Source organism: Opisthorchis viverrini (genome assembly GCF_000715545.1).
Source record: "Opisthorchis viverrini unplaced genomic scaffold opera_v5_9, whole genome shotgun sequence".
NCBI classification, from domain to species: domain Eukaryota; kingdom Metazoa; phylum Platyhelminthes; class Trematoda; order Opisthorchiida; family Opisthorchiidae; genus Opisthorchis; species Opisthorchis viverrini.
The window spans coordinates 466,633-482,021 of record NW_008751665.1 but is presented as its reverse complement, the minus strand read 5'-3'; the positions used below and the strand labels follow the sequence as shown (position 1 = coordinate 482,021).

Genomic DNA, 15,389 nt, shown 5'->3' with positions numbered 1-15,389 from the left:
CACGTTTGGGCGTATCAACACAAGCAGTCCAAATCTCCGATCGATGGTCATTTTCGTGACACATAGGCAACTATTCGTGGTCAAAATTCTCATTGTGGCACGAACCCCTGTGTGTAATCCCCGGTACTATGAAACAACAACTCAAAGCATTCGGGCTGTTTTACGCCCTCCGAAAGCCACTCAGAGATTATCTAAATTTCTTTTCCATCTTATTGGCAGCACTGCATACGGGTATTGCCTGTTTGCTTGATTTATCACCCACAGTTCCCTTAGATCGTCATTACATCGCTTTTCCATATTTCTTCATCTTCCTCGTTCCGTCGCAATGCCGTGGGAATAAACAAATTTTAGGGGTCCATCGTACGGAGTAAATCATAGCAACGTAGCCTGGAAAATGTTAATTTACGAGATCACTTGTGTTTGACATTTCGGCCCTTCCACCCCCCCCCCCACCTTTTTAACAGTGCTTTGTGAGAGCCTCAAAGCGAGGTACCCTCGTCGGTACCAGAAACCGTCTTTGTTCTTCCCTTAATTAAAGTCATTTTGGGTTGGACGAGGTGATTCTGTGACTTGCTATATGGACTATGACAGAGGATCACTTATTGTGGACAGCCTGGGCAACACGATAAAGTGCGAACACCCATCGTACAGAGTAATTCATAGCAACGTAGCCTGGAAAATGTAACTTTACGAAATTCGGAACATTCACCCCCCCACCTTTTTAACAGTGAAAGCTTCAAGGCGAGGGATTGCGTCTACTCTTGTCGTTACCAGAAATTGTCTTTGTTCTTCCCTTAATTCAAGTCATTTTGGTTTGGACGAGGTGATTCTGTGACTTGCTATATGGACTAGGGCAGAGGCGCATTTATTGTGGACAGCCTGTCCTTGGGGTACACGATGAAGTGCGAATGACACTTGCTAGATAATCTGGGCTGTTTCGACTGTGTACTGTGTCTTCGCAGTTGTCCCTGAACTAGGTACCACCAAATTTTTGCATCAGTGTGATGCGGTCGTTTTCCGGGAACCGGCCTAAAGTCTCTTCGAAACACGTATCAGGTTTTATACAACTCACTCGGTCAATTTTTATGCGTTCGATAAGTTGGTTAATGAAACCTATCAATTCTTGTAGATAATCTTATCTGTTGAACTTGGTTACACGATGTTTTACTTTTAGTTGGACTACTCACGTACACAACACAAACAGTATATCGATTGCGGGATATGAACTCGCACGTGCCTTGCTCATGCTATTCTTCAACTCAACTCTTGTACACACTGCTCCACAGTCCACTGGTGCTTTCGCAGGCCACCGATTTCGTTCCCTTCTTAGGCGTTTGTTGCTCCGTTCAAGGTTTACCCTTTCCCCTATCTATGCTATATCGTCATTCCAGCTCCTTTTGAGCCGCCCAAGTTTGGCTCCACTGCTTTCGACCCATTGTGATGGTTACGACAGCTACCCGTCATTCGCGTAACTACTACAGTCCACTGGTGCTTTCGCAGGCCACCGATTTCGTTCCCTTCTTAGGCGTTTGTTGCTCCGTTCAAGGTTTACCCTTTCCCCTATCTATGCTATATCGTCATTCTAGCTCCTTTTGAGCCGCCCAAGTTTGGCTCCACTGCTTTTGACCTATTGTGGTGGTTACGACAGCTACCTATCATTCGCGTAACTACTTAAATTGCTTGTTTCATGTGAGCAGTGTTTTTGGTTCAAGTTGATGCCTGCTCAACAGCGCCCCAAAACTTGGTGTTTTTTTACAACAACTTGAAATTCAGCACTGAGACTAAACAACACGAAAACATGTTGGTATTTGCACCGATTCGGGTGTGACGCTCATGTGTTCTGATTATTCTTTGCTCTCAGCAGAGAATTAGACGGGGCGGGATGTGTCTCTTGAAAAAGTGGTAGATTTCAGTCCCCTAAGCTGATGCTGACATTGAAACATGTTCCCTCTGAATTGAATTCTATCCACCGAGAAACTTGGAGCAACACAGTTTTAGTTAAAGTTCACACCACATTACCCCGTACTGGGATACCCGATGTAAGTATTCTGGGCGAAGTATATCGACCATTTTCAGGTGATCACATGAACTCTCTCATATGAACTCTCTTCTCGTGGTCTCTCCAGTTTGATGGCCTACCAGAAAATGGAGGTTTCAGGTGTGTGGGTATAATAAACTGGTTGCTTGCATCCTACCCAATTTTGAGTGACAAGGAGACTTTTAACGTCCCTGGCATCCACCTGTTTTGACTGGACTTTCTAGCCCGGTTAGAATCATCATCTTCACTCATGCTCTTATTCAGTTTCTACATTGCCACTTCCGGCTCCGTTTCCTCATCCTTGCTTCTTCAACGAGTCAACTAAAGCTTTGACACCTATCAGTGGGTCTGAGTTATCAATATAGGCAATACGAGCGTTATAGTCTCGGGTCTTCGGAGTATCTACTAACCGTTAGGAGTTTCGTCACAGGTGAGCATCCTTCCCCATTGCACACCACTGTTGGCTATCGCCTTTTCCTCGTCTCTACCTTGTGTGATAACTTCACCCATCCGTTCAACCATCCGCTACCCACAAGGTCCCGGTATGTTCACTCATGGAGCTCCACAATTCCGACCACCTGCCCCATCAGCTCAGTATGGTGGTGCTGATTATGTGGTCACTCCGGCAGACTATGCTGCTCTGAGTCAACAAATGCACGGACTAATGTTCGAACCGGGCATGGGATACGGTGGTCAGCCTCAGAACTATGTCTTTCAAGTAAGCTGGTTCTTCTAAGAACTCCTGAAATCCTGTTACATCCATATTTAGTATGTTTGCAGAGACCTTACTAGTTCCTTATGATGCCTGCCACCACAACCTTACTGGTTCCTTATGATGCCCGTTTGCCACCACACCTTACCAAATGGCAGGTTCCCATGCGCACAGGCACGCGTACATTCTTTCCCCTACTTTCAGACCGTACTTTTTAGTAGCAGCCTGTTCAATCCTTTTTCCGGTCCTGAACTGGCTTGAGATACAATCTAGTAGACCTCTTCGCTGTACGTCTTAAATGTGCTCATGGTAGGGTCGAACGGATCTACTGTGATCGAAAAATGAACTGACCTATTCCAACAGTTATCCACCCCGTTAACATTCGGTGACGAGAATCTGTGAAAATGTCCGCCTGGGAAAATGTCGAATCACAGGGTCAGTGGACTTAACACGAGCCGTATGATCAGTTCATACTCGTTTTGAGTTCGAGCGGATTCCCCTTTGAATTACACTACATTAGATTGATACTTTACAAGCTGACCGTATCAGGACAGGGCTCATTTCCTAACGAGGGGAAGGATGTTTGTTGACTTGATTGTCCCTGTTAAATATCGCATAGTTCTATAGTGGTTGACGGCCCTATGGATTCTCTGGTGAACAGGACAAATTACTAACAATAATAATAATAATAATAATAATAATAATAAAAGTCAGATATAATGTAACAAGAAAAATCCAAGTAAATCTTGACTCACAGTTCTTAATAGGAGATTCCATATTTCGTTTACACATCACACCAAGAAGAGAGAGTTCTACTTTCCTGGTATCCCAAAGCTCCGAGGAATGCAATAGTTATCCATTGAGGTGAATAGATTTGTCCAGTGTTTGTAGCTAAACTATTTGTTCACGGTTAGAGTTAGTAGCAACCAATGATAGCCAACCGGCAGTCACAACAACAGTCACTCAGCAAAAGTCCCAAAGTCACGTTGGGCCCACGAAGCGGACGACTGTGATCGTATTTCAGTAAGACAAACTTGTACAGTAATGTGACCGATGTTGATAAGGAGAAGCAAGATGATACTGAGCTACTGTTCCGGCTGTGCAGACGATATTCCTCGTCTTCCGACACCAAACGTTCCTGCGTTTACCTACGCGGCTCCCTTAGCTTTGGTTTTATAAAGGACCATGGTCAAATGCGTATTTGGTTATGACGTGCATTTCAACCGAATTTAGCCAATCCCTCGTCCATACTGGTCTTCTTCGTCCGGACAATGTGTTGCAATATCTCGAATACCGTACCAACTGAAACATGAGGCGACCTGGTTGACGAATATTATAAACGAGGGGTCCATCTGGGTTTCGATGCAGTATCCCGTCAAAATCAAATTCGTATGCAAATAAGAGTATTTGGCGAATACCGTCCAATTTGGGTTCAAGTAGAACATAAGGTTGACCGAAACTAGGAGACTGCGACTAGCTGGTGTGTCCCTAGAAGAGCGTAACCGGTCGTGGGTTGACAAAGGGTTTTCAGCAATTTTTTAGTTAGTGTGTAACGTGTAAACTTTCAGTCCACTTAATTTGTGGCTTTCCCCACAATAGACTGCCTTGTTGAACTACTCAACCATACGCACACAATGTCTTAGCAGCTGAGCTTGAAGTTGGACTGTCAACTTTGTTTGCTCGGTTGTGTAATATTGTTCATCAACTATGTTCAGTGTCTTTTTGTGATGCACTGCTCATAAGGTTGCTGAAAACTCCTCAACAGCCCACGGTTTCGCCCTTCGTAGGGCTTATCAGGTAGGCACAGTCCCCAAGTTCAGTGTTATTAGTGCACTTTGTTTCCTTGATTTCGGAGACATTTATTGGTAAGAGTCATCTTTTATCGCGGACTTTTTTTCATGTCAGAGTGCAGCCGCGCATACGTCCACATTAGTTTCTTGTTGTTTGTACGTCGACCGATTTCGCCAATATAGTCCTCGTCTTCTGAGACGGACAATGTGCCAGAAGATACTGGACCGGAAATTTAGGTTATGGAATCTAAACATAGGTAGATGATGGTGTTAGATTTGGTCATTTTCAAGGAAGATTTCATCTCAGTCTAGCCTGAAGAGCCAAGAAGCACTCTATGGTTGTTTCATGCCTAATGGAAATCAACAGCATTGCGCATCTCATGAAACTCCAGTAGGGGGCTTCGAACCCTCAATCTCCGGCCAGTGGTTGAACACAACTGTTTGGCCACGAGCGGCTGATCAGCAGTGTGATTGACTCCCACTTAGACAGGACATGGTGCCACTTCGATCACGGAAGCCACATCACGTGGTCACGTAGTGACGACTTGTACGAACGAGGTTTCACTCGTCTTGTGAAGTTGTTCTTGCTCTTAGCTGATTATGTCATGTCTGAATGAGAGCTAATCACACTGCTGATCAGCCGCTCATTGCAAAATGGTCAAGTGTTGAACTAGTGGCCGAACGTTGAGGGTTCGAAACTCCCTACTAATGTTTCGTGAGACGCGCATTGCTATTGATTCTTAACAAGGATGAAAGAGCTGTAGAGTGCCCCTCGGCATAGGCTGGTTTCAATGAAATGGGTCGTTGTTTCGCAATACACTGCGCCTTCTCTAATGACCCTCCTCCCTTTAGTTGTACAGTTGTACAGTGAACGGAATTAATCTGTGGTCTCCCCACTTCTATTTGCAATTTTGATGAGAACTGATCGACAGTTTTCTCCTGTCTCCGCACTATATCATAAGCGATAGATTTATCTGAGTCCCACGTTGGCACTACCTCAGTTCGACTATGGATGTTTAACTACACACTGATTATTATGCAAATTGTGCCTTCCGAACTATCGCTACTTCTTTCACGGCCAAACTAGGTTTGATGTGCACGAGATCGTTTTTGGGAGAAGGTGCTGTGCTGAGCTGTGTTTACGTTAGCTACTGGTTTGACCGCCGTCTGCGTAGATGCGCCCCTTAAGTTCCGCGTCTAATTAGTCATGTTTGATAGAATACTACACGATTGTAAAAATTACAGGCAAAGGAGCCGACCATTTCTCGACATAGACAGTAGTCATGTATTTGAAATCTAACGTGGAATAGAGATTCGAAGGTAAAGACGTCCGTCGTGTTGAAGGATGTGTCGCTAGAAGAGGTGTTCAACAGACTTATTTCACGAACTGGGTCACGCAATAGCACAAGACGTAAAATATGGTCCGAGTTTACCTGTGATATCTGTATGGACCGAGGTATCTTGATCGTATGTGAGACTTGCCTAGTGACTTCGCCGACTTCGGGAGCTAACCTCATCAAACAAACGCTGGGTACGCTCAACTCGAAGTTGTCTTCACTACACCTAAGCTAGACTTTTTGGCGGTCGAAAAATCCCTACGACCGTTGACTTGATGTGGAATCAAAACGGATGTCTCCACCTAATTAAGGTGTCTAACCTACTCACCCAAGCGCCTGAGTTAGGGAAGGTTGGAGTCTTCCATGCGAAAGCACTCAAAAGGGTATCACATGCCTTTGATCTCTGTGTTGCGTAACTTCTAGTTACTAGGACGATGTTCTGGCGGATTAGTGCATGGGTTTGTTTGTACCTAAGCCACCGTTTCTGTCCATCGTAATTCCTGAACTTATCTTGCTTTCGATCTCTTGTTCTGTTAACCATCCTGGTCACCGAATAGTTCGGAGCCCGGCACTTCCCAACGACCCTACGGATTGCCGACCTAATTGATGCAAAACCCTTCCTTGAGCATCTTGCTCGCCTGACTAGTTCATCTGCTGAACCATCCTGGTCACCGAATAGTTCGGAGCCCGGCACTTCCCAACGACCCTACGGATTGCCGACCTAATTGATGCAAAACCCTTCCTTGAGCATCTTGATCGCCTGACTAGTTCATCTGCTGAGATTCGCCTCTCGTCGGCTTTAGTTTCTCTCAGTCGTCGAGAGGTGGTTATCTTCAGTGTGGCTATATTCACTACTGACTGTGCAAGACAGGTTTCAGGCGTCTCCGTTTTCTCAGTCCGTTAGCGTATTTGATAGGTCGCGAGTAAGATCTAAGGTTGGGGGTGACTGTTCCGGGGGATAATTTGAATCTCACTGGTGCTTTCACAAATCGAACCCACTGTTTTTATAGCTGACTCTCGGAATTTCTCTCTACTTTCAGAAATGATCCTTCACGTCGCCTTCGGCGTAAGATATTCTCATATTCCCATATCCCCACAGCACCTCAGGATCTCGCCAGTTAATCTTGGCATATTGTAGGCATGATTCTTAGTACAATTGGCTGTGAAATTACTGAGAAAATATTGTTTCTGGAAAATAGTAGGCTTTTTCAATCTCAAGGAAGTCCCGATAATCGCCAAACCATAAAAATGGACTTAATGTAGATCTTGTGAACAACTACACTAGCTTCTGAAAAGCCTACTCACACGAAGTTAGAACCACTTATGAGTTTAGGGTGATCAGCCATGTGACCTTTCGGTTTGCAGTTCCTGCCCACATGTTGTTGTGTCCACTGTGCAACGTGAATATGGTAGACGTTCTTTTAATATACCACAAACCACATAGCAGGCGCAGGGATGAAACTTATATTCAGACTGAGGAAACTTGCTGAGAGGTAGTGTTAGTCCGTTCTTCAGAATAGCGTAGGTACGATTTTTAGACAGAATTATTTTTTGTCGGGGATTACCAGAACAGGGGAGCAACTGTTTCAGTGATAGTGATGTGCGTACAGAACCTCCATCTGCACACAGATAGTCAGATTAGTTTTCCCGTCAGATTCCAGACTAACTGCTTGGCGAGTCCTTACGAATTGGTCGGCCAATCGGTGCAGCCAAGACAGTCATTAGAAGTTTCTAGCAAACCAGTGGAATCGCTCTGAGTTCGAACATGCTCGTCCGTTTAAAATGGGATAATTCAGTTGTATCCGTTATAAATTGGCGGAGTGGCGGTAACGTACTCACCTCACTTGGAGGATGAATGGAATGATGAGCTACAATAGGAGAGAACCACGAGTCCAGTGCTTCTCCCTACCTTGTCTTTTCGGACTTAGCTATGCTTGGCGAAACCCACAGTGGGTTAGCAGTGGTGGAGCTCTGTCAAGACCGAACATACTCGTTTATTTCCTTTTGCGAGCCCGCGGCTGCCAATAAAAGTGAGATCGGATGTTCCAGTTCGGTTTCCGAATGGTTCATCCTGCGGCGGGGATTCCATACCTTCACACTATGGTGAAAAACTCCGTGGGACCCCGTATGTCTTGATGCGTGTGGTGATAATGTAGCTCAACAATGCACTATCTTGTTTTTCTCTTAAGACTAGATTATCTGGGTTTCACACACACTTTTACGTCAAATCCATTCGGTTTTTGTCACCAACGAGGGCTTGATTGACTGTTTTCAACACCTACCGTCGATTGTGCAAGAACTTTTTGTTCGTTCATTTGTATGCGGTTTGGTGTACATTCGGTATGTCACCGCCTTTTTCAGATTCAGGAGAGTATGGAGAAGTCAACTGTCGAACAATAAGCTGGACGCGTCTCTTCAAAAGTACATAGGTACTGGAGAGATAAGACAAGAGTTTGTGGGGTCAATAAGTAAACAAGTGCTAACGATATGACCTACTTTTCCGGGGTGAAAGCCTGCCAAGTGTGGACGCCGCAAATCTGTCTTCGGCTGTCACAGGATTTTGGCCACACCAACAGCGTTCATACGCAAATAACTGCTCTAGTTTTGCGTAAATAATGTTAGTCTCCACTCACTGTTACAAATAGATTAGTGGGGAGCCCATTTGATCACGTCTTACCGACGCGATGTTCATAGCCAGTGTGTTAATGTGAACCGTAGATCTAATTGGACGGGTTAATTTTTACAAACTATGTGTGGACTGTATCCTAGCAATCACGGACTCCATTATCTGAATCGTGGGGCTGTTAGAGGCATTGAACACTGCTCACCCACACATCGAATGAACAACTGAGCACGGATTGAATATCTTTGTACATATCCAGTTGACTCACCGAGACGATGGGATTCGATTATTTGACCGGGAACACTTGGACCGACCAAGATCTCTAATTTTCAATTTTCGTGACAATATTCTACATTAGGGGTTTAGTTTGAACGTTACACGACAGAACGATAGAAATTTTCGCGAGCGGTGCTATCAACGCAGGACTTAAATACCTGGAGGTGATTTGCGTTCAAATGGATGCTTAGTGGTTTGTAAACAAACACAGCATGTTTCGGCTGAGGAAGGAACGAATCAGTCGGGTTTTGAAACAAAACTTTTCTGGAATCTGGAATCCAGAAATAGCACTATTAAGCTAGCTGGGTGGTGTTTAGCGTCAACTGTAAACACCACTACTGCACCGCCGAAGCTATAGTCACCAGCGGCTGCAATTGAATCCCGACAAGTGCCACTACTTTAATGCATCATGTCTGATCTTTTTTCGACGTTTTACATGCGGATGCTCATTCATTTACCTGGGGAGAACTGAGTGGCACACTTGATTCAGACAGGCTGGACACATCCTGATGTGGATGCAGCAGCATCATCTCGTCTAAATCTTTCAACCCGTCTTATCTGCAGTCCGTCATTTATTTGAAACCGGGCATTGGCTGCGTTTTACACCCTATATGGATTCGCAATTCGCTGAATCCATTGACATAGGAAAATCGAATTCAAAACAGTGTACAGGAAGAAATCGACGATATTTTGCCACTCTCCTTCTGAGTAACTCATTCCAAGCTTCTAAGTGGCAAAAAATTCTGCTCTGTTTTGTTCCAGAAGGGCTGGGCAAACAATCGGTAGATTTTTATTTGGGCAACGTTTCGACTTCGACACAAGTGAGCAGGTCACCAAGTTGGCAGACGGAGAACCATTCAGTAAGATGTATTTATATTAGCGCCGAGTGAGTGTCAATTAACAGCTCCTCTCGGTTAGCGTGGTCACCAAAATTTTGCCTTGTTCTGTTTCATTCCTTCGGCCTTCTTCCACTGCATATACCTGAAGCGGTAGAACAAAATGTACCTAGTGTATGGTGCAACACTTCTCTTCCCTTTCCAAGCCTATGATTGAGATGTGTTTTTTAGTTTCTGTTGCTCAGTCGCAGTGGAAGGGCAAGTTTGTTCTGACTACTACAATCTCATGTCGGGGACGGGGATAATGACAGAATGGTGGTGCGTACTGGACACAACAGTGCAATCAGTTACGTTGAAAAGTGCTCCTTTCCTCATAAGGTTTAGGAAGGGCATACGTAAATGGCGGGAGATTTTACACACAGGCGTTACGATCTGTGACACTGCGCATGCCAAACTGCCGAGCAGTTTCGTATCGAATCATTAGGGTTCAGCTAGTGACGTACCCAGATTCGTTTCGATTCGCTTCTGGAGGAAGATGAGTTAACTTCTACCAGCTACAAACGATTAGTTTAAATCCAGTTTGTCTGACTTACACGGTGTTCTATCACACTTGCCTACCTCAGTTTAGTCCTACCTAAAGCTTTGCAACAACAGCTACAAAGCTCCGACATGTACAGAACAGTGTATGCTTGTTTTCCTTACCAATTTGATGCACATTTCTTTGTTTCGCCCACAGCCCACAAATATGCCAAGCGGTGGTAACCGTGGTGGCTACGTGCAGCGCCCCCAACGTGGACGTGGGCGGGGCGGTGGACGCGGTCAGCAATTCTAAACGCTTACTCATCGGTCCATACGTTTTTCACTGTTGGTTTCGTTCTGAACCTTACTTTTAAAGAGTGTGCGATTTCGTGCTCTCTTTTCATTGCTACTGCCGATTTATTCACTCTGCTTTGTCTGGTGTTGCTGTTTTTTTACTTACTTGGGGAGGAGGGCACAAAGGGAATTGGGCAGGAAAAGCATTGGTTGAGCAGCTGCACGACACCCATGCCCAACATTAGTTGTATCCTTTGGATGCTTCCTTCCGTCTAGTCGAAGCCGTTGAGAGCTGAGGTTATGATGATTCTCACAGAAGTCACACTATCTGCCATTTGCGATTGCGTGGACTACCCTCTGGTGTGGATCTCCGAGAACAGACTGATTTGCATGGGTGAATTAATGATCGAAACCAAACAGTGCTCGTCCCGTTGCTTAACACAATGCAATTATGAGGACTGTGTGCCGCTGCTCTGACCTCACTTCAACAGTAGGAGTAGGTAGGTTAGGGACGTTGCCAGCAGACTTCAACGTTGTTCATTAATCTTTCTTNTAGAATGATTAAGTGCACATCTATTTCGGCATTCCCGTGAAACCGTGTGGCAACTTTCTCTCGAAGAAGTTTGTATCAGCTCTAAAAATGACTCGAATCGATAAGCATGACCATCAGTGAGGTCCGAATACAGAAAATCCAGTCTCTGTTTTCTTACCTAGTACTGGGGGCCCATAGTCCAACTCTAACTGTTGCGAGCTGGTTCCCGAATTATCTCCCGCTTCGATACTGTTATCCATAACAGGTCAGTGGTGACGTGGAGACCTTGCGCATTTGAGAGTCTGATGTACGAAAACTTGGTCCCACCCGTTCTATTTGGCGCCGCTTGATCAACTTGGAAAGGCATGAAACATTTTAAGGACGTTCTTGGGCAGTGTTGTTGAATACTCTGTCATTCCATTGTATTCTCAGCACTCATCGTAAACATTAGTGGTCAAATACCTCGAGTCTGCGGGTTAGATGGGAGAGACATGACCCAACACATTTCAGATTTGATCGGACAGTCACAATGTGTGGATTTTCTTTCTAAGGCCAATCTCTGAACGTCTCTATGCTCGATTGTGACGCTGCACGGAAGTCCTGGTGTTTTCAGTGCAAATAACCATCTTCTGTCGCGCTTGACTAAAGAGGTCAAGGAACCGATTTGGTTTGCTGGACCTCCTTTGACAGTCGGTTAGATTGGAGGTTTACGCATACGCTGAGGGACGTTTTCCTCATTTATTGGTAGTCCACAGGGAAACATGATGACTGGTGTGGTTAGGGATGGCCTACGTCTCAGCTGAATATTTTCTCAGGACGATTATACCATTAGCGTAGGTATGGTCTGTAACCCAGTACTTCTTATTTGTGTCCTCGGGAATTCGCTGAGAACGTTCGACACCGTCCAGTCGGTAATGATGTAATTCACAAAGAATCAATAGCCATGTTGAACACTGGAGATCCAAAAGTCACCGTCCTGGGATGCATTCCTTCAGGCTCAGATGAAATTCAGTAGCTTGTCTGGTACACCATTAACCAAGTCGAGTTCTCTACGAGAGTCAATGAGTCGATTGCATATCGGCATTTGTGATGGTGTCCCAAAGCATGCCGCAGCTTATACATTTAGTCAACGCAGTCTCTTCCCGAACGATATCCGCTGATTTGGTATGACATGAAACAGTCACGCTTCTTTGGGGTGACGAAAACTTTGGCTGAGGTATCTAAGAGGCTGGTATCCGGGTGGTCTTCGCATAATGTGCGATCACCCTTTCTGGCATCAGGAGTAGGTTGACGCACTCTAGTTAGCTAGTCACACTTTGGAATCTAATATTGAAAATGGTCGGTGGGTAGGCTTTGTAGGTAGGTCATTTCTCTTCTCGTTTTATCCTTTCCATTACCTATATTGAGACGATTTGGTGGCGACAGGGTGCCAATGTCGGTGATCCTGACGATGTCCGAGTGTGTATCAATGTTCACAATATGCTTTACAAATGCGCACTTTTAAGGAAGCATCTTTCTGACTCGTGTTCCTAGCAGAAATTAATTGTGTAGTAGGTTGTCAGATTCCATCTAGGCTAGACCCCGATGGTGGACAAACTACCTAGCAGCGAGGCATCGGTGTTGAACGCTGACGTCATGCTGTCCATGATGATGATGCGGTCTTAGTTCCTTGAGTGGTGTAACACTGGTACAAACAGACTTTCCAAGTGTGCACAAATGAAATGATGAAAGTACGGAATCTGATTAGTATCTGTTGTTGAACTGGTTGGTTGCCTTTTCAGACTTACTTATGAGCAGTCACTTGGTGCCGTACGGCGCTCCTTATTTGAAGGGTTAAGTCCTAATATCCTTTAGAGTCAATCGTGTCAAGTGGATTGTGCTTGTCTGATTAATGAGAAATAAATGCTTGGCAAAGCGGCAGGGCTTGACTCTTGCTGTTATTCCGCGGGTTATATTACTAAAAGCTTCGCTTTTCACTATCCAACTTTGCCAGAAAAATTAAGAGAGCGATGAGCCAATATACTCATATAAATCCAATGAAGTGGTCTAGACCTAAGGTGAAAAATTCTCCCACATCTATGCATTAGCCGCTTCGTTTAACATGGAAACGGAGATGCTGTTTTCACCGTGGAACGGAGAGCTACAAGAGGCCTGTCAATTTCTTGCTGGTTGCCAGCGTATGTCGGCTCAGTGCTCATTACGGTTGGAGTAAACCCAGAGGTCAGAGGATCCATGAAGTTCAGCGCATCCGTTCTATGTGAACTATTTACAAGTGTAACTTATACTTTACTTAGGTCCTCAAGTTGAGGTGATTTTTCGGATAGGACGGACTCAGTGACTAAGGCGCGAAACGGCAGGCTCGTGGCGCATTTCGGCTGCTCCTGTTTAGGCTTGGGCAACCTGTCAGGATCTCCATCATCTTGCTTCCTATCGGTGGCACGGCATCTGGGCACCGAAAGTTTTTACAGCTGGATGGTTATTTTTATTACCTATTGTTATGGATAGGGCCCTTAAGAAAAACCTTGCGGCCATCTGCTGTCTTTCGAATGATAATTGAGCAAAATGCTCAATACAGAACCTCACTAGCATCTTTGTTTTGCGCGACCAAGAGGCATCATTGAAACTCAAAACAGGTGTTTACAATTCTGTACCTCGTGCCAGTTGGTTTCGGACATTGCTGTCTCATTCACCTAGCTGTTAAATTAAACACTGCACTTTATAGATCCTCTTTACCGGTTTCGGACATTACTGTCTCATTCAACTAGCTGTTAAATTAAACACTGCATTTTATAGATCTCTCTTTACCGAGTCCACGTTTGCTTTGTTTTTTCAAGTTCTTTGTCCTCAAAGGGAAAATGACTTCTAATTTCTGTCGATATGGCCCCTGTAATGATTATTCATTGTTTTGTCCTCCGAACGACCGGGAAAAACGTCCATCTGGTAAGTCCCAAATGAGACAAATCCTGTAATTTGTTACACCAAAACGATGCAGCCCCCAGTGAATATCGTCGAAACCGTATACCGGGGAAGCTTGCTGCACACTATGCGGAGGAATACCAATGTGTTACGGGCTACGAGGGACTACGTCAAGCTTTCAAGCCCAGGAAACTCAACGCGCGCATAAGCGTCTTACACTATATGAAATTATACTTGAACGGGTCTCAGTTTAGGGTGTCTCAGATAGTGTTCATTCTTCTGGAGAGACCTCTTCTTGTCAGTGGTCGGTGCACAATCTTTCCATAGACCTACGGGCACTCTGATGGTTACTCTGCTGACCATTCTTATACCCCATGTAATTTTCATGTATACGTCTCTGGCATGATCACATCGGGATCACGTGGCTGCAACACAGATGTTCCAGTGGATGCTCCATTTTGTCGGAGTATTGTGGAACCGTTGGTTCATACAAATGTCATCTCATATCTTGGGAACTATCTATAACCTTCATTTAGACCGTAAGTTCTCAACTTACTCAGCTTGTCTGATAACCGGAAAACGTGCAACCCAGTTTCACCTTGTTGCCAACGAGATGCCGCCCTTCTGTGGTAAACCCAAAATTGGAATACCAACACCTCATGAGTTATCATTTCCTGATGTGTCTTATTCATCATAATTTCCCGTGTATATGCTCCTCGTCTTGGAGGCAAAATTTCAATCTGTTTATTCTGTATGATGCATGTATACAAAAGTCGAAAGTGAAAGTTTCAGTACAGTGGCTGTTCATATCATGCATAGGTGATCCAAGCCTCAGCATTCTAGATGTTTATTCTTGATTAGGAATGCGGCCAGGTACTCGATTGGTTTCGGAGGCCTGAAATATGCTTGTCACCACGGAAGTCAGTGGGATCAACTTACCTTTCTTTCACGAGACTTTGTAGACCAAGGATCAGGACGGGCACAACAGTTTTTTCTAAATAGTGTCGTGTTGGCAATGCCTGAAGCTCTACCGGGTCAGTATCCGGCTTTCGGGTTGACATGATAAGTTGGACGAAGTCAATTAGCGATGGAGCCAGCTGTACTGGAAGTGATTTTTCTACGTCTCCACCAACTACTTCAGCTTCGACAACTTCGGATTCGACTTTGCTTCTCTCCATTATGTCTGCAGAACTGAAAGGGTGTTTATGCGAATCCATATACAATTCATGCGAATTAGTGTGGTTTAAAAGGAAAATGCTCAAACTATCCACGGGATGATGCGTTTAAGGTCGGAAAATAAAAATGTCCGGTGGAAGGATTGGATTCATGATTGTAACATGTGGCAAGTTGTTAGGAACGCCGCGTTACGTCAGCTACCGCCTCTAATGTGCAGCTATCTACTCCATCTCCCTAATTCATCGGTGAACCAAACTGTGGTGGTTATTGTACGCGATGATGTCATTGGGTCTGGAATATATATATATATATATATATATATATATATATATATATCTGT

General features: G+C 44.7%; 2 protein-coding genes across 2 annotated transcripts in view; one reads left to right on the top strand and one right to left on the bottom strand.

The window, feature by feature from the left end:
- Nucleotides 1–10,564, top strand: part of T265_00852 (hypothetical protein) — a gene marked incomplete at both ends in the record, with an annotated part of 20,883 nt that extends 10,319 nt beyond the window's left edge. The window contains 2 exons of the mRNA XM_009164747.1: nt 2,575–2,756; nt 10,349–10,564. Of these exons, the coding sequence (XP_009163011.1) occupies nt 2,575–2,756; nt 10,349–10,444 (278 nt within the window). The remainder of the gene's footprint in view (nt 1–2,574; nt 2,757–10,348) is intronic.
- A 4,141-nt stretch (nt 10,565–14,705) lies between these two features.
- On the bottom strand, nt 14,706–15,136 carry T265_12652 (hypothetical protein; the record flags this gene model as incomplete). The annotated part of the gene is made up of 2 exons (XM_009164834.1): nt 14,706–14,768; nt 14,813–15,136. Coding segments are annotated over 2 exons (339 nt in total), but the record flags the coding sequence as incomplete, so codon positions are not given.
- Between the last annotated feature and the right edge of the window lie 253 nt (nt 15,137–15,389).